Raw genomic sequence first — 25,734 nt, 5'->3', positions numbered from 1 at the left:
AGGCTTTGTGTCACTGCTGTCCAATTTGACACCGAAAAGCACAAAAAATAACATTGACATAAGGATATAGTTATGTTTATAGCACAGAAGTAGATTTTTTTTTTTTTCTTTCAGAGTAGTATCCTTAGAGTTGGCACCCTCAACTGGATTTCAGAAAAAACTGTCTGTGGTGGTGATGTTAAAATGCGGCAGCAAAGCTGCATGGAATGAAGAGCTGTCAGTCCAGCTACTGGTCTTAGTCAAGAACAGTCCATTGTTCCATTTTACCCATTGTGGGAGGTTACAGGGCTGGAACTGGGAGCCAGGCTTTTCCAGACAAGCTTTGAGAAAACAGGTACAATACAAGTCTGCTGCATGCATCAGTTCTTTTTTCTTAGGGTCCATTAAGTCATGCCAATTAAAGTCAATAGAGATTTTTTTTCTTTAAAAAGCAGAATAAAATCTCGTTTTTAATTTTTTTTTCCATGACACCGTATTAAATATGCTTATGTAATATATTTTTTAAAAAATCTAGAAATCTTAGTCCCCCACAGTGACTGCATTTGGAAGAACATTAGGTATCTGAAAGAGAGAATAGGAAGGGGAAGACAATTAGATCGCTCTTCAGTAAGGACAGAGCTTAGAGATGTTCTAAGTATGAACCAAAACCAAAACTAAATAAAAATTTGCTTTCAATGAGAGAAATAATATCAAAAATTAAAATAATAAATTTATAAAAGGGAAGTGTCTTTCTTTGATTTAGAAAAAAAAAGCTGAAGATTTTCACAACTTTAAGGAATAAAACAACTTCCTTCAGCCCCAGCTATAGGCTGATTGAGCTATCTAAAAGTATGGATCCTAGTTCATTCAAGAGAGAAAATAGGTATCTCATTTAATTCCAAATATGTCTGTCTATATGTACAGGTGCTAATGTATGAAGTGATTTACTCTTCACATATGCTTACATCTTTCATTTAGAACCTAAAAGGCTACTTTACAACAGATGCCTTCATTATGTTTTGCTAAATTTATGTGGAATAATCCTTCAATTTAAAGGAAGAAACCAGTCCTTTAAACAGAATTAAACTGAAAGCAAGCAATTAAACTGAAGACAGGTTCATCAAAGATAAATGCAATTACTTGTACTATTATTTAATATAGGATTCATTCCTTCAAACATGAGATGTAGTAGAGAAAATGTTTTTAGACTACAGTAAAACATTTAATATAGTGCTGTAAGATGCTATTAGTCAGCCAAAGGGTTAGGGTTGACAGGTATTTGCACACACCTTATAAAACTAAGGGAAAAAAAAGGGATAGTAGCTGGATTTGAAGATGGCTTTTTTTGGAATTCCACAAGGGTTATTCATGGAATGCATCATCTTTAATAGACTCATTTATAGGCATGGCAGAAAACCAAGCAATTTGCTAAAGAAATTAGCAGATAATGAACAAAATAGATGATCTTAAGAAAGAAGTGTTAGACTGAAATAAACCAAATGAAATTTTAATAGTATGGAATGTTTGGACGTGAACATAAAGATCCATAACAAATGACTCTGTTAAAACCTGCAGCCAAGATTTTTGGGACCCAGAAGGAGGAAGAAAACAGAAGTGTAAGAATTGATCCCAGAGAGATTAGCAGCTAAGCAGTGAGATTGGCCATGAAAAGAAAGAGGGGATCCTAAAATCTATTCAGCAAAGTGGTTCCAGTGGAATTGGGAAATACTGTATCAGGCATAGGTGAGACTGTCATAAAATCATAGATTCAACAGTTCTGTGAAGTGGGAAACACTTTTGGAAAGGCATGGGGAAGATGCAGAATCTGCCAGCCCAGCACCAGTGAGGATGCTGAGCACCACTTCCTCTCAAAACAAATTTCATTGTCACCTACCAGGACCAGGGATTGGGACTCTCAAGGGAGAAGGTAGAAACTCTGTGTGGCTCTGTAAAACTCCCCAGTCCTGCTTCTGATGGCAGAGCCCTGAGCAAGGCTCTGTGAACACATGGTGTCTCTGCTGCAGCTCAGGAGACAGCTACTGGCTTTTTCTCTGGAAAAAAGCTGAAGCAGCATGATCTGAAGGAAGTCTCAGGTTAGTGGTGCAGATGGCTCACGGAACTCAGCACGAGTGTGTGGTGGGGTGTCCTTTCCTTTTCCTTCCACACAGATGATCTCCCACTCATCACAGCTCATGCCATAGGAAAACCCTATTTTGAGTTCTATAGTAGCAAGACAGTAGTAAATAGCTGAAAATCTGTAAATTTGGAAATATGACCTCATCTAATAATCAGAAGAGGTAAAAGAAAGTGAATTTTGGTGGACAAATAAACTACTTTTGTATAAATGTATCCAGGCACAAGGCTAAGAATTAAGTTATGCAGCAAATATATTCTATTATAATTGTGTTTTCCCTAAATTGACAGTTTCAGACTTTTCCATGTGACATCAGCAGGTCTTATAAAAGATACAGAATGAACATGCCACTAAAGTGTGACCAGGTTCAAATGCAGTCACGTTTATGTTGATAGAACATATATCCATCCAACAATGATGGAAGATATAATGGAAGATATAAACAGCAGGGAGTCCTATTATATGCTTATCTAATCTGTGAGTTACTGTGCACTAATGAGAGCAGATGAGATAAATTCTTTGTAGTCATTGTTTGCCTTTCTCCACTCCCAATTCTTCTATTTTTTGGGGTTTTTTGTTCTGTTTTGTTTGGGTTTTTTTGTTTTTGTCTTTGTCTTTGTTTTTGTTTTGTTTTTGTTTTGTTTTTTTTAATGTTTTGTTCTTTTTGTTGTTGCTATTACTGTTCTCTGGGTTTGTATTTAGTGTCTTTGGCTTCTAGAGAAAATTCTCCTGTCTGTTTTACCTTATTGTAGGTGTAATAAAGTATCTGCAATTTCTCCTCTACTTCATGGAATTGCTTGAATGTATTCTGAATGGAAAATATTAATGTGAAGTAAAGGAAAAATATCTAGCAACCTTAGATCCGTATTTTTGTTTCCTTTATGCTTCAAACAAGGCAACAAATTTTAAAACAATGAAGGGTAAGTGAAGGTAAGAAAAAGTAAACATCAGACCTCTACAGAATGCTACCTCATTTATATTCTTAATATTGTGGTTTTGTAATTAATTTAATTCTTCCTTTTTTTCCTCTGGAAAAATGATCTTCAAAAATGCTAAAGTAAATGGAGAAACACAAGGTTTAAGATTTGTAGATTACTTATACCTTTCCTTGAGAGGAATAACAATTTTTCAGCCTTCTAACAATCTTATGGGCCATGAAATTATTGAAACACGTGGAGATCATTTCACTTGTTCAATTACACTTACTTTTTTTATAAATTTCTAATCCAAGGATGTTGAACAAAGAAAAAATATTCAACGTTAATAAATATCTTAAATACTATATTAATATGCTTTGTCCATACAGATATATGTATTTATAGACCTAGGAAATAAAAGTATTTGATGAGGAAAAAATAAGACAAAATTAAATGTAACACAACAGGAATGAGGAAGATTTAGAATACTATGAGCAACTGAACATGAAGATGTATATAAAATATTGTTTAAATAATATTCACATCATGATGTGGAAGCACATTAAAAATATTATATGCTTTCAGCAGTCTAGAGAATGGATTGTTTTACTTATACAACTGAATTTATTGATTAAATTAGCTATGAACTTTTAATGCTATTGACATACACAAATGATATCAGCAATCCATTTTCATTGTCCATTTTCAAAATGTGCATTATATCAGAAGACTCTGAGTGGGGCCACACATGTACTATGGCACCTGGTCAGTATTAGAAGTGTTCCAGAGGTATCAGATTTTTGCCAGCAGAATATTGCCAGTCAATATTAGAAAATGATGTAATTTAGAATTAATCTTGCATTCTCTTTTCAGTATCAGAAAAATATTTCAAAATAATTAATCTAAATGGACTTGAGGCAGCGGAAAATATATCTGTAATCTTATTGTGGGGCTAATCAACTCCTTCTTTTGTGTTCTTTGATGTGGTTTTTTAGCTTAGTTTGTTTAACTTTGGATTATGCAATTCAGCATGTCTACATTATAGAGCGGAAAATGTAGCACTGAGCCTACAGCAAAATGTGAGTGAGGAAATATTGGCACGGGAAGGTTGATCCTGTAGTGAAATCAAGATTATTATTATTCATCTCTTAAATGAGAAAAGCTGGCTTTTGCAAACAAGATGGTGATTTATCACACAGTTGAAGTGAGAAGCCAAAGGTCAGTAGAGGCATTTGAAAATGAAACTCTTCCATGATTTACTTGAGTAAGGAGCTGGCAGAGTTATAATATCATGGTTTATAATATAGATTATATTCATATATACGCATTTAAAAAGGGAAAAAGTGAAAATCTAAATAATATATTTATAATCAGAGCAATCATTTGTAGATTACTTCTTAAGGAGACAGAGTAGACAGCTCCCTGCCTATGTTGAGTAGTGCAATTGAAGCTCTACTCTAAAGAGGAATCCCTGTATCAGGAGTACCTAATCCTTGCAGCTCTGGATATGGGGATTCTGATCATAGAAAGAAAAAGCAATGAAGCAAAATTCTGACTGCAACCCTTAGATTCTGTTCTTGGCACTAGAACAAGTTGCAGTTGCTAAGTTACATATAAAAAATAACATACTGTTCATGCAACTTTGCTGTTTTCCCTAAGGAGCAGAGTTTGTGCCTAAGCACAATGTAATATGATTTATCAATATCTATCTACTGTACAATATGTGTTTATCTGATGAGGAGACCATGCTGGGGAAAAGTGACCTGTCACTGTCTTCAATGTGATTACAATTTCCATAATTTGAAGCAATTATTTCACATATCATCCACTGTGAAATTGACTGATCTGTTAGATTCCAGAACCTTTCCTGTGGTAGAGATTTCCTGGGGGCTGGATATATCCCTATCCTATCCTTTTCCCAAAAAATTGGATTATTTCAAATGAAAATAATGTCTTAATTTTGCATTCCATCCTCAAATTCTTCCTAGATTAAACAAGACTGTTAATATTGAGCTATGTTGTAAACCCAAGTATGTCAAAGCAGCTTCTTAACTAGGTTTTAATTAACAGGTTACAGATATGTTTTTCTTCAGCTGTTGGTGGTAACTAAAGTTACCACTGCTCATTAGCATTACTGTGGTGACATGACTTATGCTCATTTTTGCTCCTTGGCTTTGAGGCAGCACGTGAATATTTCCCTACTGATTTGTCTAACTCATAGGCAAAGGACTGGATCTTTATTGTACACATGTGAGATATCTGGTACAACAGAAATTCTCAATTCTCCCAGTTCTGCTCTATATATCAGGTAAATAATAATTAATGCATTTTAGAACAGAATAGACATGCCAAAACCCAAAAAAATTACCCAAATAGAAACAAGCCCATCAGTGTAGATTTAGAAAAGATTACGTATCCTTTTAAAAGGTAAATCCAGAGCACAAACACCACTGAAGCATTGACCTGTGATAATGCCTAGTATTTAAATTTTTGATGTTCTTCTTGGCAACTTTGAAAAATAATACTCTTCCAAACAATATTTGGGCATGGTTCAGGAAACAATACAAGGTCTGTTCTACATAGGGGGCTTGGATGACTTTATGTAGCTTGGAGATGAAGACAGTGGAACATTTTGACTTTATGGATGCCTGCCATGTGGCCTCTGAGACATTAGTTTTATTTAGTAAGACTTCTGCAGCCAGAGAAGCCATATTCTTTCACACTAGTAGGGCCTATTAAAGAATTTCTAATTTTCAAAAGAAGAGGTGGCTGCAGTTTCACACTTTTCCTGGTTGTGTTGTAGTTGCATCAGCTGCAGCTCTTTGGTATTGATACTATTTGCTATCTTATATGAGGATAAAAGTGGCTGGATGCAATTTAAATAATGCTGACAAGTATGAACTAGAATTCCTTAGGTTTATTAATAGATCTGCTAATACACTGTTGTTCACTTTTCAGTACAAATAAATTTTAATTCAGTCCCTGAAATCTGTCTCTTATTCATTTATGTTTCATAATTGAATGGAATGAAGAATAGAGAAGACACTATTCAGAGTGACTCTCCTCCATACATTTTTGTTAAATATCATAAAATTTGTTGCCAAGACAATCAAAATCATCCTTGAGACCAGACACTAAAATTTTTTATGCTATACTTTCCTGCAGTCACCAGCACACAAGAGAATTAACACTGCCTTGAGGTTTTGCATCACGCGAAAGCATTTGTCAAGCTGACAGTTTGGCTACTTCACAAAAATACATAAAGTTCATCAACAGTGCATAAAAAGTTGTAAAGTAGAGCTCTTTTATTCCATTTCAAGATATATGATTAATGGGATATAGCCTAGTTTGATTAATCTGTGCATTCATGGTATCTCCCACTTGATTTTTGTAGACAGTTGCGTCTTTTACAAGAATTTTTCTTGTATTTTTATACAAAAGGGAATTAATCATCCTTCCATTTAGTCACCTTTTTTGTCACTTATCCACGAAAAAGACTTGGCTACCTAGAGAGTGTTTCCACTTAACACTCTTGCCATAGTATTTGGTTTCTTCACCACATACTCAGTTTTCATCTCCCTTGGCAAACCTATTTTTCATTCTACATCTTATATGGAGTGTGGTGTTAGCAAAGTATTTGAACAGAAAAAGACATTGCTGATATGTTTTCTATTTCATATGTAATGAAAATGATTTGAATTTGGGTTGACATCCAAGCGCTAATAGTGTTCATGCAAGGGAAACAATAAATATTGACAGACATCAGCAGTGGTGGAATCCTACACTTGTATTTGAAAAACACCTTCAGTGTTCAGCAGTAGAATGTATGGCTTGAGAATATGCTGGAAAAAAACAAAAAGAGTGAAAATAAATCAGTTAAAGTACAGTCAGTATCCACTTAAGCAGAAGAAAAATGGTCATCTTAAACCATTATTTCATTTCGTCTTTCAAAGGAGAGATGCTCCAGTTCTCTGAGCATCTTCATGGATTCCTCTGGATTTGCTCCAGTATGTCCATCTTATGTTAGGGGCCCCAGAGATGGATGCAGCACTGCAGGTGGGGTCTCATGAGAGTGCAGTAGAGTGGCAAATCACCCCCTCAACCTGCTGCCTTGTGCTGCTTTGGATGCAGCCCAGGATAGAGATGTTTTCTGGTGTGTGAGCACACGTTGACAGGTCCTGGTAAGCTTTGCATGCACCAAATTCCCCAAGTCCTTCTCCCCAGGGCTGCTTTCAATCCATTCCCCACCCAGCCTGCTCCTATGCTCAATATTGCCCTGACACATGTGCAGCACCTTGCACTTGTTGAACCTGATGATGTTTGTACAGTCCCACCTCTCAGGCCTGTCAAGGTCCCTCTGGATGACATCTGCTCCCAAACTTGCTGAGGGTGCTCAAGCCCACTGGCCATGTCACTGGTAACTGTGTTTTATAGTAAATTTACCATGTCACTGGTAAATGTGTTAAACCCTGCCAGTCCCAGTGCCAGCCCTTGAGGAACACCACTCATCACTGGTCTCCACTTGGAGACTAAGACACTGAATCTGCTGTACAGTGAAAGAGGAAGGCATAAGAGTTTTCCAAAATCTCTCATGGAACTTTATTGAAAAAATTAATATAGCTCACCAAGAATCTCAGAGGAAAAGAGGAGATCTTTAAAGAAAGGGTAAGAAAATTAGCTTAAAGTTTCATGAGAAAAGACATTAAACCCTTCTATGTTGTGGGGGAGCAACAAAGTGTTTGTAAGTATAAGGACAGCTCATTAAAATTCTGCCCCCAAATCTGTCTCTTAAAACATGTTATCATATCTATAAGTGAGCGTGCTCATTAGTAATAGCAATTATTGCTCACAGCACTAATAATTGATGCTTTCCCAGTAGTTGGTGCATGTTCTTTTTTAAATATAAATAGTTTTAGTCTTCTTCTTGCCTTATTATTCCCCTTGCTCTTTCAAAGGCAAGTTGCCTCTCCCTGCCTTGAAGCTCAGAGGCTCATATCTTTTGAACTTGTAGGTGAATCAAATACCTGGCAAGTAATCTGCCAACTCCAGGATCAGTTTCCATTTTGAAGATGCACTTTTAAATAAGCTGGAATACTCTTTGGAGTTTGTTAGCTCACGAAGTCTAAATGTCAGATTCTTCTGTGCTGAGCACAGTGTAGGCCTGTGTAATTATTGAGCACAGCAACCCTATTGTTGCTTTATAATTAATTGATTTTCAAGGCAATGCTTCTTCTATTCATTTAAATATATTTCTGCTATTTAATTTGTCATAAATAAAGATTGTCAAATATATATCTTGGGGTTTTTAAAGTTCTTTGTTCAAATAAGCCAGCAAAGGACAGGAGATTCTCAGTAGTCCTGAAGGTAAAACCTGGCACTCTCCTAAATGCAGGCTGAAGTGCCATAATGTGAAGAAAAATTTTAAATTACTGGGTTTTTTCCTTCTCTGAGATTCAGCTGAGTAGCCACTGTCCACACCTTTAGCAACTATATCATTCCCTGAGCACACAGAACCAAGCAAACCCCAATAATTGACAGTAACAGCAAAGACACCTTACTGAGACTATTGCAGTACATATTTCAATGCCATTGTTGCATTTTTAATTGAAATTTGTCTCCCCTTAACATGCCACACTTAACCTCTAGGTACAATGTGCTGTACAACAGTTTTGAGATTGTCACACATTAAAGGTGTGTAGTTAGGCATAAAGCCAAAGCAAAGTGCTCCTCGTTCCTCTGGAGAAGAATAACCCCCAAGGAATGCAAATATTTATATTTGGAAGGTGTTCTTATCAGCAAGTGACTCAGCCTTCAACAATCTTAAATTCCTCAGAAGGAAGTAGATTATTTTATAATGTTAATAAATGATCAGTATACTATTTCTATGGATTTTTATGCATGAGTAAATAAATAAGCATTCTAGCACCACCATATTTCCTTCTTTATAATATATTATTGCACCATTAAACTGATCCAAATCCTAGACCTGGACATGGATTTCCTATTAGCTGATTCGTGATAAAAACCATGTGATGTGTATAGATGAGTTTGTTCACTATTTACAACTTTAAAAAGTGATGAACAGGACAAAAATGTAAGTCCTACTTTTCACACTTTCTAGCAATGGTGGAAACAACCACCAAATGAACTTTCTTTCAACCAACTTCCAGATGTATGCAGCCCCATATGTGAGTTGCTTCTGTCAGAAGCAAACTTTGCACATAACTCATCATAATTTTAGAAGGTCTGCTGCTTATGTCAAAATTAATTCACAAGGAGAACAAAATCTAATGCACAGTGTAACTAAGCACTAGCTAACCTAGATAGTCAAGGTCTCGTTTTATGGAAAAATGAAGATATCCTTCAGGTGTCTTAACAGACTATGACTAGGCTGTGGTTATTAAAAAAAAAAAAAAAAAAAAAAAAAAAAAAAGATATCTATATAGCCAGTTAAAAACATGTTTAAAGGTACTTTTTGTTTATTTTAGGAACTTTTGCATTATAACAATTCCACTAGCCCCTTCCAGAAGTTAAAATGTAGGCACCTTGTATGCCTGGCATCTGAAGAATAGCTGAGAAACAACAGAAATATTGTGATTTGAAAAGAAACCAAAGTATTGGTATGTAATATAGTATAAATTATATAAACAATATAAACCATCCAATTTATGTGCATTAGAAAAATGTGGAAATAATATGGAGAAAAACATTAAAATTCTATTATATTATGATTCCCAATGTAATGCCATGAATTAATAGAAATACTTGTAATTCACTGATTAGAAATACTTCAAGGTGAAAAATATTTTTGAACATTTCTTAATTGCTTTGAATCTTTTTTGTATGGCCTACTAAGTTGTATATTAAATTGGAGGTGTTTAACAGGAATGGGGATAAAGATACATGAAAAACAATTGGAGAAAAACATTTCACAAAAAGAATTTCACAGTAAAGATGATGGTGTTAGTCAGCCAATCCTTCTATTGAACCACTAGATTGAGATACTGTTCACAATTAACAGCAGAAAGAAAAATTCCATTCAAATAGAACAGAAGAGCTTTCCAATTAATAAGACATAAAGCAGGCATTGTAATACTCTCAGTTCTGTATGCCATTTCTAATAAAGATTGGATAATAGAAATGCGTGCTAAAATGAACCTTTTCTTTATAAGAAGGCTCTATAGAGCAGGAAAATAATATAAACTTTTTTGGTCTAGCTGTTTCTCAATCAAAGGGCATATCAGTTACTGTATATTGCTGCAACATTCCAAGCATTAAATTAAATTATAGACAATAGAATCAAATACAGTTTACATCTGTGGAGCATTAAAAAATGAGGCACGTTCAGCAGTTTATTTATTCCCAGTAGAAATACTCCTGTTGAAACAGTGCTCTGAAAACATTCTTTCCTACCAGGCTTGGCTGTCTCAAATGCATTCCTCAGGCAATGCACGTATTTAGTTTTTAAATGTGACATGTAGAAATCTACCTTGATTTTCTTGGATGGCTGAACTTTCTTTAGTTGTGCTACAGTTTAGGTAACCTTATCACTCCCAAGCTCTAACCCTGCTACTGGACCTGTGCAAACAGCCTGAAGCACACTTATTCCACTGGGCTGCAAATAAGCACCAAAGGTCCACCTGTGTTAATGCATTTTGAAGACTTCTGTCACTTATTACCCAAGATTAATGTGTAAGGAGAGGCCAAATTCTGTGGAGACTGAACATGCAGTCTTTAGTTTAAACATGAGAATCTGGACCATCTGATCTGAAAATTACACTATTGGTGGAATACCATTGCAGCTCTCTGCAGTCATAAAAGAAAGGGCTGCAGACATTGCTAGTAGGTTTGGATGCACATTTTTAAATGCAGCTTAAATTGTTTTTACAAGTCAAAAGTATTTTGGATTTAAATAGTAGGCATCGTATCTTCTTGTTCCTAATGCTGGATAATTCCTTCTGTCATTTAGATCAGCAGACTGTATAAATAATTCAGACGCAGCAATAGTGTGTATCAAGGACAGGATTCTACACAGGTATAAATAAGTGAAATGCCACTGGGCAATTTACAGTGCTACCTTTGCACAGTGGTCATTCCATCCTCTTTGGCTGCAATGGTCTTTTGCCTGGAGACACTAGAGTACATTTGAAATTGTATCATTATTACCTATGTTGAGTCCATCTATTGCATGATTTGCTATACTATTCTCTAAATACATATATTTCTACACCTTTTTAATTTTTCTTGAAAAAAGACTTGTTCAAGAAAAATTGCCTGTATCTTCATAGAGTGTTTAGCTTGATGTGAAATTTAGTGCATTGAGTTGTGTGACTGAAAGCCCAAACTGGGCTGTATTGAAAAACAAATGAAGGTTGTTAAGCAAAAATGAGTCCACATTTCCTAGAACTCTTGTGTAAAAAAACTTCTGTCTATTTACATTAATATTCTGTAGAATAGACTTGCCCCACTTGTTTTTTGTTTTTTTTTTTTTTCATTTGAAGCTCTCCAACAAAAGAATGTGGAAAGGAGGTAAATATTTAACATGAGGGGATTCCTTAGATGTCTTTAGTGCAACTTATTTGAAGCAGAGGATGGCATTTCAAGACATGTAATTTGTGTTAAGGTGCTGATGCTTATATTTTTGGAATAAATGCAAGAAGGGGGGCAGCTGACTTGGTGGAAGCCACAGCTGCCTTCACAAAGTCAAACACCACTATGCAAACACCACAGCTCCTGTTTTCAACACAGATAGAGTCCATATTGCTGCTTTATTAGAGCAGGACATGTGAATCCTTATCAGTAAACCACCAACAGATACACAGTGAAAATAAATCCTTCTAAAGGACCTGTCTTCTGATCTTTATAAACCTTCTAAATAGAGCAACAAGGAAAGCACTGACTGTCTGACCTATGGATCACCTAAGTGCTAAATTCTACAGGGAAGAAAAAGTAATTGTTTCCAATAGCTTTTTAGCATGTATAAAGCTATTCAGATAATGATGGTGGACACAGACAAAAGAACTGATAACCACAGGAAAAAAATTGTTACTGTCAAATGGCATTAATAGCAACACCAGGCTAGACATGTAGAATGTGTAGGTATAAATAAGCACTTTAACAATTTTAGTGTAGAGATTTATTTTTGTACTGGTATCACTGAGACTAATATAAAATAAAAATAAATAAATAAATTGAAACAGGAAAAAGAAGAAGCCAAGGTTGCTTTTGGAAATATAGATTATAGAAATATAGCATTATAGCTATCATTTTTGGAACCTGTATTAGAATACATTCAGATGCTGAGCAATCTTTCTTAAAAAATGAGAGCTTCATGTGAAATAACATTTTGTATATACATATAAACACACCTGCACACATGCACAAAAATACACGTTTTGTGGGCCACAGAATATTTTCCTTGGATGAATATTTTCTGAGGAGATGAATATAAATATTCTTTTTTTTATTTTACTGTTGCATAGAAATATTTTACTTGGAAATGTGACACATCCAACTACTGATCTGGTATCAACATCCTGTGCTTGTAGCAAACTTTGTTCTTTAGTGTAAATTATATTATGAAAAATAAAGATTAGAAATAACATAGAAGACAGCTAAACCTTTCCCCACTAGGGTGTGGCTACTAACTAGAACAAATTGTCAGATGTTTTCTCCTCTCTTTTCTTAATTGGCTCATCTACTTGCAGTTCCACTGTTTGCCTTTGAAGATTGTTCTGAAACTAATAGATCGGACTTTTAGATTATTTGTATCCTTATTGCTAAATTACCCACCATTATGCCTTATCTTGTCCTTGCAGTATTTGCAATTCTTTTTTTTTTTTTTCATAAACAAATATATGTTAATATGCTGTGGTTTAACAACTTTATCTTCCATTGCTTCCAACAGTGGAAAATGGATAGAGATTGTTTGATGCTTATCATACATTCAATTCACATAAGTGAATGAGATTACAAGAGATGGAATGAAAACCATTTTTAGGGGGGTTTCTCTTGATATACATATAACACATATCATGGCCTGCATGGTCTCTCAGTGGCTGCCAGATGAGATGTTTATTTTGAGAAAAATGTATCTCTCCTTCTGCAAGAGAGCCTGTTGAAATCAGAAACAGTGTTATGGATATTTATGTAAATAACACAAACCAGATGCACATTTTCATTTACATGTATGAGTATTTCCTAATGCTTGGCAACTTTTTTTTGTAAAGAAATGTGTTCCACTGCCTTCAGATCAGATATTATTTTATAATATTCTATAAGGGTCAGAAAAGGACCCAATTCTTTAATTCTTAAAGAGAGAAAATTCCCTTGAACTTTAGTTCAGCTTATAATAGTTAAGCTTATATAATAAGTGACAGAACTACTTAAGTGTAACATTTTCCTCTAAAGTATTTATGAAATATAATATAAACAGTTAAATAGCTCTCAGTTAAATAATATATGTTTTGGACCTATTCGTTCCTAAGTGTGCTTACTTCTGGCAATTTGATAAATATATTATTCTGTGACAAGTTATTTCATACAGTTCATTATGTTCTTTTTACATGTTTTTCCTAGTGTTAGGCATAGAGAATTGCATCCTGATGTATAAATACTAGTGCAATATGCAGCAGGTATTACAAAATTCATTTGTCCTCAAATAGTCCCATGCCTGTGAATAATGTGCAGAAAATAATTCTCTGTTTCTGTTCTATTCTAAAAAAAAAAAATATTGCTTTCAGATTAAGTATATAGTACTTGGGGTCTATAATTCTAATAAAATATCTTCATATTTTTCATATTTATGTTGACAATCATTTTGGATGTAAAAAGCATATTTCAAAGGCTGGTATTTAGAAACTGTCTCATAATTTTGTAAAAGGATTCTGAATTTTGTCTTCTATATTAATTTTTCTCAACATCTTTTCATTTCTATACACTACTATGAAAAATCCACAGCAGATTTTTTCAGAAGTTTTATTGCTTTTGGAGATAGCTAAATTTTATTAAGGCTACATCTTTTTAGAGAAGGCATAATAATAGATGTGGGAAAGGTATGCAGAAGTTCTTTGCTAGCTGTACAGATTCTATTTTTGGTTTTTGATTTTGTTGGTTTTTTTCCTCTGTGAAGCATTATGAAATTATGGAAATTTATTTTTTTTCTATTGGTTAATATTTTGGCAAAAAAGGGGATAGTTACATATTTTAGATTAAGACTTATATTTTGTTTTAAGGACATGCAATTTTAGTTGATTTACTATAAAAACAGAGGATTGCATTAATCAAAATAAAATTGGTAAAATTATCAGATAATTTGATCCATAGGAAAATAACTGAATTTTTTGATTTTTGAAAACGCTCTATATTTGAAGTTTTTATTCCAGTTTGGGATGGGAAAATTTTCCATAATATTTGCAAATTCTTTCAGAGTCTGAAAAATGTTCTCTCCCAGTTCCAATATCTTTTGTGTGCTCTTCTCCCTTTTCTCCTGGGGACAAAATCTCAGGACAGTTGCCTTTGGGTCACCCATTCTACTTGCATTCAAAGTATGAACTGTCCAGCAGCGTTATGCAGACTTGCTGACTAATCAGTGCAAATCATGTAGAGCTAAATTCAAACCCTGGAGAATTTTGTGAATAATGAAATTGCTATTTTCTTTTTTTCCCTATCTTCAAAATTAAATTCTTTAATTTTGGTTCAATTTTTAAAATGTTGTTTTGGCTGTGCCTTCCAGTTAGATTGGAAATTCCTGAAGAAAACAGTTGTCTGGGGCTGTGTATTTTTTCAGTTCTGAGCAATACATAATCTATTAATGAGTGGTGTTCCTCAGGGAGCTGTACTGGGACTGGTACTATATAATTAATATCTTTAAAGGCAATGTAGATTGTGGGATTGGGAGCACCCTCAGCAAGTTTGCAGATGCCACCAAACTGGTGGAAGCAGTGACAGTCCTGGCTCTGGCAGGGGCCTATGACAGATGATCTTTGAAGGTTCTTTCCCACCAAAAACTGTCTATATGTGTTTGATTTAATCCTTAGATCTCTCTAGACTTTAGCAGAACTCTTCAGTATACAAAAAAGGATGCAGTTGTATCAATCCTTCATTTTCATAGTGTGTCTGTAATTCTAAACATCAGTAGCCCTTGTGAGAAATAAAGGCCATTAATGAAATAAACTCATGTTCTACCTTCTGTAAAGCTACCTATAAGTGGAAAAGACAGATTAACCCCAAAACATCTGAAATTAAGCTTAAGTGTTAAACCAAGCCTGAAGATGAAGGTGAATTTCTAAAGTACAATGAAGAAAGAACTAATAAAGGAATACCCATAAGTATATGGTGTGTTGACATCCTGTGCCAAATGATTTAGGACAGAGTCACAGTGAGACAGCATTCAATTTTGAAATGGGAGAGATTTATGGGAGATTTTTTTATTATTACCATTGGATCAATTGAGGATATAGAGACTTTACTTGCAATTTCAGGAGACTGTCTCTCTGTTCTAATGTAGAATTCTCTTCAATGTAAGAGGGGCTTTTGTTATCATTGGGTATTTTTCTAAAAGCATCCGAAAGTCTTAGGAGCACAAAGAAGTGCTGAAATTTAATACAGTGTATTGTATGATTCTTGGATGATCAAATGTCACATGAGAAAATGCAATGTTTCTATCAAAGAACAATAAACTTCTAAACAAGCACTATTATTTTTCTGTCTTGCAAATCTGTTGGAAACAAAGGAATAGTGTGGGGGAAAAAAAAGGAAAGGGAGGATGGGTGGACATACCCATGAAGGTTTGAGGATAATATGCAACAGTCCATAATACAATTCATAATAGTTACATGACCATTAGTAGCTGCCTATCATTGATTTTATTCTCCAGTTACAATATTTAACACCAACTGTGTTTAGTTCTACCAGCTCAAAGTCAAATGGCAGAAGAATGTTTTGACTGTTAATATTTGCAAAGCATTGCTGATTCTGAAAGGTTTCAAACATGTCCTAAGTTATTAAAATAAAGCTTTTTTTCTCTCTCTTTCTTCCAAGGCATTTACTTAACCAGCATTTTGCAGATAATTTGGCACACTGAGGGAGAAACAGAAGAGACAACAAAGATAGCTATTTCTACATGTTGCACATCACTGCAGTGATTAAAATTGCAAATATTGATAAAATACAATCTTGGTTTATTTATAGAATGTATGTTGGAGTGGAATTCATCTAAGTGCATTAAGTATCTAAAACTTAGATTACATTCTTAAAATTTAGATTATAGAGATTACTATTTTTAGATTATATTTGATTGGATGCTGTTACAAAGGAATTTTAAGATTTGGGAATACCTCTTTCTTTTGTTCTGATTAAAAAGACAGCTGGATAAATACCTTAAACTAGACACCTGGCCTTGAACAAAACAAAAGCTGAATATGACATATCCCACCCTGTAATATAAGAGCTTGAATTCTTTAATAAAGCTCTGTGTCATAATAAAAGAAAAATAAAATAAAGGCAACAAAAAGACCTTTGATGTATTAAATTTTCATTAATATTTAAAAGTATTTGAGTTGTGTCAGGAAAAGCAGGGTCAAATCATGGATGTATTAGTGCTAGTTAACTCACATGAGGTAGACCTTCCAAAAACACTGAGATAGCAGCTGAATACATCTCCTTTCTGTGAACTAAATCATTCCAGAGAAGATATTCTGGTCAATTGAAAGAACAAACTTTGGACTAACAAAGTGTTTATTTCTAGCTAAGTCTATTTACCACTTTTTATAGAGTTTCTGTGTTCAGGGAAAATTGAGTTTATTTCAGTGCATGAGGTATAGAATGTCTTTCTAAACTCACCTATGGAATATAGTCTCAAAGTCTGCATGTGCTGTGAATAATTTATTTCACAGGAAAAAAAAAAAAAGCCTTGAAATTTTTCTTTCATCTTTTTAGTTATTTCCATTTCAATTTTCCGTCTACATTTTGCTTTTCTTACAATGCCTCCTTTCTCCTCAATTCTGTTTTTTCTCCTGCTGATGACTCCAGATAGACTTACATACACTGTCAATCACATGCCATCCTGCCCAAGAGCATATGCTGCTGAAAATCACATGAGATAGCTCCTTTAAATCCATCTTTTACAGGGGAAATTCAATTTAACAGTCATTTCGAATAGCATAAACCCCTGACTCTTGGCATCTTCATTTTAAATGAAAGCACCAGGTTCTCTTTCTGTCAAAACACAGGATCCCTCCATAGGAAGAATTCCACTCTTCCCGTACTGGTGTGGTAACAAGCATGTAGTAACTGGTACACCTTAATAAATCAGGTCCTCAAGAGACTGGGCTGTCTGTGTTTCATCAGCAGAGGTCTGTGATTATTTGAACCATATGTACCTTCTAAAACTCAAGTTTTAGAAATCAATTATTTCACTTGTTAACACTATTAAGAGATTAAATATAATGTAAAACATCCTCTGTGAGTATAATTTTGAAAGGACATTTCTTCCTTCTTTGGAGGTACATTGGATGAAGTGCATAAAGTTCACAAAGACTATTTCATGGATGCTTGTGTCTTCTGTAGGCTGGAATAATTGCACAGGGAAAAATTCCAATTTATATTTCTGCTGGAATGTTTTAATAGAAAAACACATTTCTGAAGTTTTCTATCATACAGTCTACCATTCATAAAGAAATTTATAATATTGATGAAGATATTTATTACCAAGAACATTATCATGTATTATCACCTCCTAAAATGCTTTACTATGAATAAAGGATCATTAGGATTTGAAGTCAATAGAAAATTTTAGGCAGCCACATTATTCAGGTTACTGAGACCTGGGAGTTCATAACAGCCACAGTGTTATGTCACTCTGCATAAGCAATTATTTGATATTTTCTATCACAACCATGTTTCTGATCTGTGTTGTCAGATAGCATTTTGTGGATGCATGTACCTTTTCCAAGAAAAATCCCACTGGTAAGCTAAATAATTTTTGATAATGGACTATAATGGTATAATGACTACATCAATTTACCATAGCAAATTTGTTTGAATGAGTGCCAAAATTTGCTATTTAATACTGAAATGGATTAGAAAACAAAAATTCTTCACCACCCTTCATCCCTCTAAATGGAAATAGATATGGAAAAAATATAGTAAGCTTAATTTAATATATTTGAAATTATTATTACTGTTGAAAACTAAATACTATCATTAAAAGCATAATCAATTATAGACATCATTTATATGTAATCTAATTTAGCATTAAAAAGATGAAAATTTCATTCTGAGTTGTTTCTCTGTTTGTTGTTTCTCACGTTCAGATATAATACTGAAGGAAAACTACTTTCCTTATACTGTTCCACATCTATTTAATCTATATTGGTGGTGTGATTACCTAGATCAGAATTAATGAACTTAATTGGAAGAAATGGCAGATAAACTCTGGATTAGACCTTCTATGAGAAACCATACTATCTTACTGCTGTAATAAAAACCAGTAAGATCCAGAAATGTGTTAGTGTAAGAAAATAAAAATCACTTCAACATACACAACTGATTAGCAGGTTCTGTAACTGCTTTCATTTGACTTACAAAGAGGTTTTCTTCTAAAACAATCTGTAAATCATCCATCATTCTAGGTAAATATGATTAAAACCCAAAAATATCAAGTTTTTATTACAGTACATTTAATTTATTTTTAAGTATCAGTAACATTAAATTGAATATCAGATTTTTTTTTAATTGGACCAGCGTGTAATTCTAGAAATATCTGAAAATTGCTGTAAGCCCAGCTTATGGGTATGAAGATGGTTTGTGATTATCCTTAAACTGATGTACATCAAAGAAATTTTCAGTAAGAGCAAAAATATTATAAAATACTATGTAAGCATACTTGTTTTTACTGTTATGCAGTATGCTAACACTATAAACCCTGGTCTTTTTGTAATGGTTATATTTATGTTGTTTGGTGACTAAAACCAAACCAGCTATAGTGCTAATAACTGAATATTCTATTTTGCCATCAGGGAAGAAAAACTAAGTATTTGCTAGATGTGGCTGAATATACATATATAACAGTATATATGTGACATATAATAGGTTGGAATGGAAATATTAAGGGTTACAAATTGATCTATCATGATTAGACCTGTTAAGGACTTTCAAGCTACATAGACTATTTTTCATCATTATCTGAGTAGAATCAGAAGAAAGAAAAGTATTTCCTAAGATTTATTGTATGTTCCAGTTTTAGGTTCTTCCAATATTCTTAGGGGGAGAAAAAGCCAGAAGAGTGTTATGTCTTGCATACAGATTGAAACTATTTTTGTCTCCCCAAACTGTACCTTTTAATTTCAGAAACTTCTGCCTCTGTAATTTAGACAGACTGACAGGGAAAGATTTTGTTTGAAGTTTTGACTATAATTTAAGCTTCATCACTAAATCCAGAACATTTAGAGGAAGAGAACCAAATAAACAAAATTATTCATGGGCTTTGCTGCCCCAGCTCCCTTCATGTAGCCAATTACATTCTCCAAATAAAGCTCGACAGCCAAACTCACCTGCTGTTAGGAGCAGAGGTTGAATCCTATGAAAGTAGTTATGGACTAATGGGTTTTGCTTGTTTTTACTAGAGTTTGCTTTCTGTCTCCTACTCTGCCAAGTTTCTGAGGCATCTGCCTGGCAGCCACACATAAAACCTCAACTCAAGCAGCAAAAGCTCTTACTTCAGTCTCCCTCACAGACTTTTAAACCTATGTCCTATTGATTCATTTTCTTCCAATAAAACAATAAATTATCTTAAGAACAGTGTTTAAAATTATAATGATATCTTTCAGCATTATAACTATCTTGGATTTTTAATTAGTTTACTATTTGCAATTAATTCTGCTATTACAGTTCTTAGCTCAGATTTTGCTACCAAATCTCATGCAGGAGGATTTACTTTAGCCACCTCTGGCCAGTTAACACTGTCCCCATTTCCACTTCCCAACCATTTCTATTCCTTGCTGTTTTACCTAAATTAATGTAACTTTCATTACCTGACAATCACTATAATTATTCTATAATTATTTTTTTAGTGTTATATTTGACTGAGGACTATAAGCAAAGAAAAATAAAAAATGTTAATCTCATATTCAGCAGAATTGAGGTTTTTAGGTGAATTTTACTCTTTATTTTTTTTCCCCTGGGAAGAAATCTTCTGCCTCCTGTTACTAATTTTATATAGAATATTGCCAGCTAGAGGTCTTAACCTTGTCAAAAAGATTCAACCACTTGTAAGTTTATATTTTTGTCCTTGTGATGGATGAGTCTTTAGAGTACTCTCAAATAAACATTTCCCTTAAAGTACCAGCGTTTTAAAACAGAAGGTACATATCCTGCCTGGTCTTACAATTGACCTGTAGTTCATAAACTGTGTCACAGATATTTTAGGCTCTCCTCTGTATCTCTTTTTATTTTTCCCCATTTTTTGTTTTTGTCTCTTTCTTGTCACATGTAAGCAGATTTTGTTATCACTTGTCAGAAATATAGCAAAAAGCTAAATTAATTAAAAATACATAAGGTTTACAAAGCTCTTGTAATACTTGTTCCACTCTAGTTATTCCAGGGCAATGCCAAGATGTCATTCAGGTGCTCACATTACCTAGACTTTATATCAGTGGCTTTTACATTATTGATGGGGACAGAAGGTAACCCCAGTCATTAACTCTGCCTGTAAAGCAGCACTAAACATCCACCTTATGTGGGCTCATTTGTCAGTGCCCTGCATCTGGAAAACATCTTTGCCAGAAGAATGATCTGCAGCATGAAGTAGTGTGGGAGGTGAGAGTATATTTCTGAAGAATTTAAAAGGGGAGCCAAAGATTTTTTTATGAGGGCAAAGAAGGGCAAAGGCAATAGTCTTGTGCAGTTGTCATGATGTAATGCTATGAAGAACAGACAGAGCAACAGCAACTTTGTCAGTTCCTGAGAAAAAGAAAAAAATTAAAAAATTGCAGTGATATTTGTCTATATTCAAGGTCTAAAATTATATATTACTCAAAATGTGCTTAAATTCTGAGAATATATTGTAAATGAAATGTCACTATACTCTTGTTGCTGTGGACTGGCACTGAGATTTTTGCATTTAATTTTTAAAGTGTATTTAATTTATCAATCATTATATTTAAAAAAAATTGAGATAAAAATAGAGTGACTTTTTTTTTTATTCTAATGAAAGATATTACTGTTCTAAAATAATCTTAGAAGTTAGAATTATAGAATTATAGTTAGAATTATATGCTGCTCATTAAAATAGACAAGAAATTGCCTATTAGGAACATAATTAACATTGTTAGACCAATGTTTAATAGAATCCATTTTGTCAAACAGGACAAAGTATGAATATGTTCACCAAAGCAGATTTGCTATAAGAGATAATGTGTTAAGCAAGATCAGTCTGAATATTTGCCAGCAAGCTCTGTCAGTCAGATAGCAAACCATCAGGTTTGTTTCTAGCTTTTAAGACAGAAAGAAGTAAGATTTGTTCTCTTTTGAAATGTAATTCAGCAGTCCAGACTTGCTGTAAAGCTTTCACAGGTACAGTGAAGTGCCATATAGGAGTATGTAAATATTGAAGCAGTCTTTCCTTTGTTGAGTAAAAAGCTGTTGGTACTGCAGTGGTGTATAGTTATGGCCTTGAATCTTTAGATTAAAATGCCAAAGCATTATAGAACAAAAGACAACATTTTCTCAAATTTATGGATCAGTACTCCAAAAGATTTGTTTTTACCAAAATATAAGAGTAGGAAAGACTTTTTCTCTTTTTTTTTTTTTTTTTTTTTTTTCTATGTGTTGAATACTAGCAATATATCCACCCTGAATAATTCATCATTTCATCCTCTGTGTGTCTGGCTTTTTGCATCTTTATGCAAATCGTTACAGAAGAGGTAATTTTTTTATATTTGGTCACAGAAATCTATAGAAACTCAGTAAAAGCAAGTGTTGTGCTCAAGTGAAACCCTAAGTCACTCCCATGTGAGGGAGAAGCCAAGGGTTTCTAGCTCATGTGCTAGGACAGTGTGTATAGTTTATTAAATATTAAAATATTTTATTGCACAGCTTCAACAGGAAATGGAGAAAGCATCCATTCTTCCCTACCAATCTAGTAGCAATCGCTTATGATTAGACCTCTTTATGGAAGGAGAAAAATCTGGGTTTCAATCCATGTAGAAAAGGAAATTGACCTCATGTCTGGTATTCCTCAGGTGACTGATTTAGCCATAGAATATTTTAAAAATGTTAAGTAGCACTGTATTTTCTCTGACCAAGTTGTTGAAGAAAATTGTACTTGCATCTGATCTTGCAATTGTACAAGATGTAGCCAGGATAAATGTGGACATTAAATCCTAGTATTAGGTAGAGGAACAACGTCTTTTGGGTTATGCTTAAGATTAGACTAGGTTGTCTAGAAGTTTTGTTTTTTTTTTTAAATTAAAGGGTATCAGCATGACCAGGAGCCCAACTCTTGACACCTCAAGGCATCTGTATTTACTAGTTGACCCTTGTGAGCATAAGCTTCTTCAAGGTAACTGAAGGTCAGTTTGGGGGAAATTTGTTTAAAAATTTGAATTCAAGTGCCTTAGACCCATTTGTGATGTGTTGTGATTTCAAATGTGACTCAGCACTGCAAAGTGCAGTGATCTGTGTGTCCAGCTCTGGGGGACCCCACACAGGAAGGGCTTGGACCTGTTTGGAGCCACAAAGATGATCAGAGGACTGGAACACCCCTAGCATAAAAACAGGCTGAGAGAGCTGGGACTGTTCAGCCTGGAGAAGAGAAAACTTTAGGAAGTCCTTCAAGCAGCTTTCAGCATCTAAAAGGGGATACAGGAGAGCTGCAGAGGAGCCTTTCACAAGGGCAGGGGGTGATAGAACAAGGGATGATGGCTCTAAACTAAGAGCACAGGTTGAGATTAGATGTTAGAAATCTTTTACCGTGAGGCTGTTGGGACACTGGCACCAGCTGTCCAGAGAAGATGTGGGTGCCCCATCCCTGGAAGTGCTCAAGGCCAGGTTGGACAGGGCTTGGAGAAACTGTGGCAAGAGGGTTGGAACCAGATGGTCTCTAAGGTTGTTTGTGATTCAGTACAAAATCACTCTCCAAACCCAACTGCCTCTTGTTTTCCAGCCCTTTCAGGTGTCGGGTTCACTTCTATTCTTGCCTCTACTCCCACAGCAACCCCCTATCTGTGCAGTTAACAGAACAGAGTCTTAGAAACATCTCTTTTTACAAGTTCAATCTTGAAAGATATTTAGTATTCTCAACTTCCATTCAAGACAATAAGATTCACAGGTGTGCTTTGCAGGACTGAGTCTTACATGAGCAGTTATCAGTTTATGCAGAGAATTGTTCATCATTAGAAGAACACATGAGTCATATCTCTGATCTATGTAAAGAAATATTGTCTCATTTTTGAACAATTTGCCTTCAGGACAACATGACAATAAATCAGGGGAGTCTACCACAGTAACCTTTTTTGTTTGTATATAACTAGAATTTAAAATGCAATTCTTTTCACTCCAAGACTGATTAAAAATTAAAATACATTGAATGATTTATATTCTTGCAAATAAAAAGTGGCTTTATTTAGGACCAAAAGTGTATTTCTAGCTCTGCTTTCATTTCATTTCTAATCTGTTCAGAAACAAGAGATGTTCTTCCAAAACAGCAATCTGCTCATTTGCTTGGCAAGAGCAAGCTTTGAAAGTGTCATTTCCACATTGCTGTGCAGCTGTGTGCTGAGTGTGTCACTGTCAAAAAATGTGTATCTATCCACTGGTTAGTATGCAATGCTTAGACAAAAAAGTCTTGTTCTCTTCATCATGATGTTCCTCTCTGTGACTTAGTTTTCCATTCGTTAAGTAAGGCCAGTCACACACTGGTACAACTATTTAATAGATTCTGCTTGAAGAGCACTTGAGAAAGACATCATACGGTGAGGCTGAATTTTTACTACAATTCCTTTGATGTAAATTTTATCATCTAAGGAAACAGCTTTCAGAAACTAGTTAGTTTTAGCCGCTGTTCACCTGAACATAGCCTACCTAGTAAATGGAGCAAAACATATTTATCCTATTACTAAAATCACTTGCACAGTATCACTTACATATCACAAAATCACTTACACAATAACACACACAATATACTTAATAATTTAAAATTTATAAAAACTGTGCCAGTTTGTTGGGTTAAATTAATACCCATTTCAAACATTAAAGTTCTTGCATACAGAACATCAGCTGTGGTTTCTATGTTGCTGTCAGGGTGCAGCATGGACAAATGAACATAACTATGGTGGAGCAGGAGCCTCCAAACTGGATGGGGATTCATTTTTCTTCTTTTCTCAGGGACAATCACACTTCTTCCAACAGTTTTCTTCAGCTTCAGGACCACATCCAAACAATTGAAAAAATTATTCTTATGGAAAGCTTGAGGATGAGCATATTTAATTACTTTTAACAAGAGTGATTTCTTCAAAATAAAGTAATTTGCTATAATACAGGAATAAGACCATAATTGCTTTTCCCCAGTCCAAGCTCTGTCCTTTTGGAGGAGTCCAAGGGTACTCTCTCAAATGACTCTTTTTGAGGCTTCTCAAGAGCAAAATTATTTTCAGCCTCTCTGACCTGCTACAAGCCAGGTTGTGCTCTGCACCACAGTGCATAAAGTTTCCCATATTTTGCCTCTTTCTTGCTTCCTGAGGCCTGAATCCAAGTTTCTGCAACATTACCCAGAATGAATTTCCCTTTCTCAGTGGAACTGGCTTTAGCCTGAATCATGTACAGCTAAATCTCAGATTCCCATATCAGGTCAGTGCATTTCTTGACAAAATCAGTGTTGGAAAATTATTCATATGCATTTCACAGATTTCATACTGTTTTCACTGAATTTCGAGGCAGTGCATTCAGTGAACTGAGTGAACCAGTGCTAGGCTGAAAACCCACAATACCATCCTCCTAAAAATACAAACCCTGGTAAAAATAGTGTGTACATAGAAAAACTGGAGTTTGACATACCTGAAAGACAAGGACACAATTTCCAGTATTTTTTTTTTTTTTCATTAATTAATTCTTCCCCCCCCATTTACAGTTATTGTTCTAAGTATTTTTTCCTCTTCAGAAAATATCCCTGAGAAAACTAGTTTTCATCCCTTTCCATCTCACATTTTAGGCATAAAATTGTGGTGTAAAGACTCAGACACAAACCTCCTGGAGAACTGGCTTAGTTTGAAAATTGTTCCCAGGCACTTCGTGTCTCTTTCTTACTCAAAGATGAAATGATTAACATTTTAATGTCCCACAACTTCTCGCCCAGTTCCCTAGGAGGATATGAAAATGAAGCCATGAAAGCTAAGCTGTTTGGTATTTATCACCAACACTCTGATTGCATTTCAGAGCTCTGGGATTTAAACAGGACGTCAGTCTTTCGCAGCCCGTTTGGATATCTTGGACTTCATGTAATGCTGCTGGATGAGTATCAAGAGCGACTGTTTGTGGGAGGAAGAGACCTCCTGTATTCCCTCAGCTTGGACCGAATCAGTGACAACTACCGAGAGGTGGAGTAAAATGACAGATACATATATTCTATTTATTGGTTATTTCGTGTTGCAGCTCGTAGCACAGGATATTAGAACTTGCATGACTGAGGTAATGGAGTTTTTGCAGGTG

The 25,734-nt window shown here is 34.7% G+C and overlaps 1 protein-coding gene across 2 annotated transcripts in view; it reads left to right on the top strand.

Moving 5' to 3' along the window:
- SEMA3E (semaphorin 3E) overlaps positions 1–25,734 on the top strand; it is a 127,777-nt gene that overhangs the window by 42,246 nt on the left and 59,797 nt on the right. For both annotated transcript variants that reach the window (XM_079303591.1, XM_079303590.1), the window contains one exon: positions 25,462–25,622. In XM_079303591.1, the coding sequence (XP_079159717.1) occupies positions 25,462–25,622 (161 nt within the window). The remainder of the gene's footprint in view (positions 1–25,461; positions 25,623–25,734) is intronic.

This window comes from Erithacus rubecula (assembly GCF_903797595.1).
Source record: "Erithacus rubecula genome assembly, chromosome: 4".
NCBI lineage: Eukaryota > Metazoa > Chordata > Aves > Passeriformes > Muscicapidae > Erithacus > Erithacus rubecula.
This window is presented reverse-complemented; position numbering and strand designations above follow the sequence as displayed.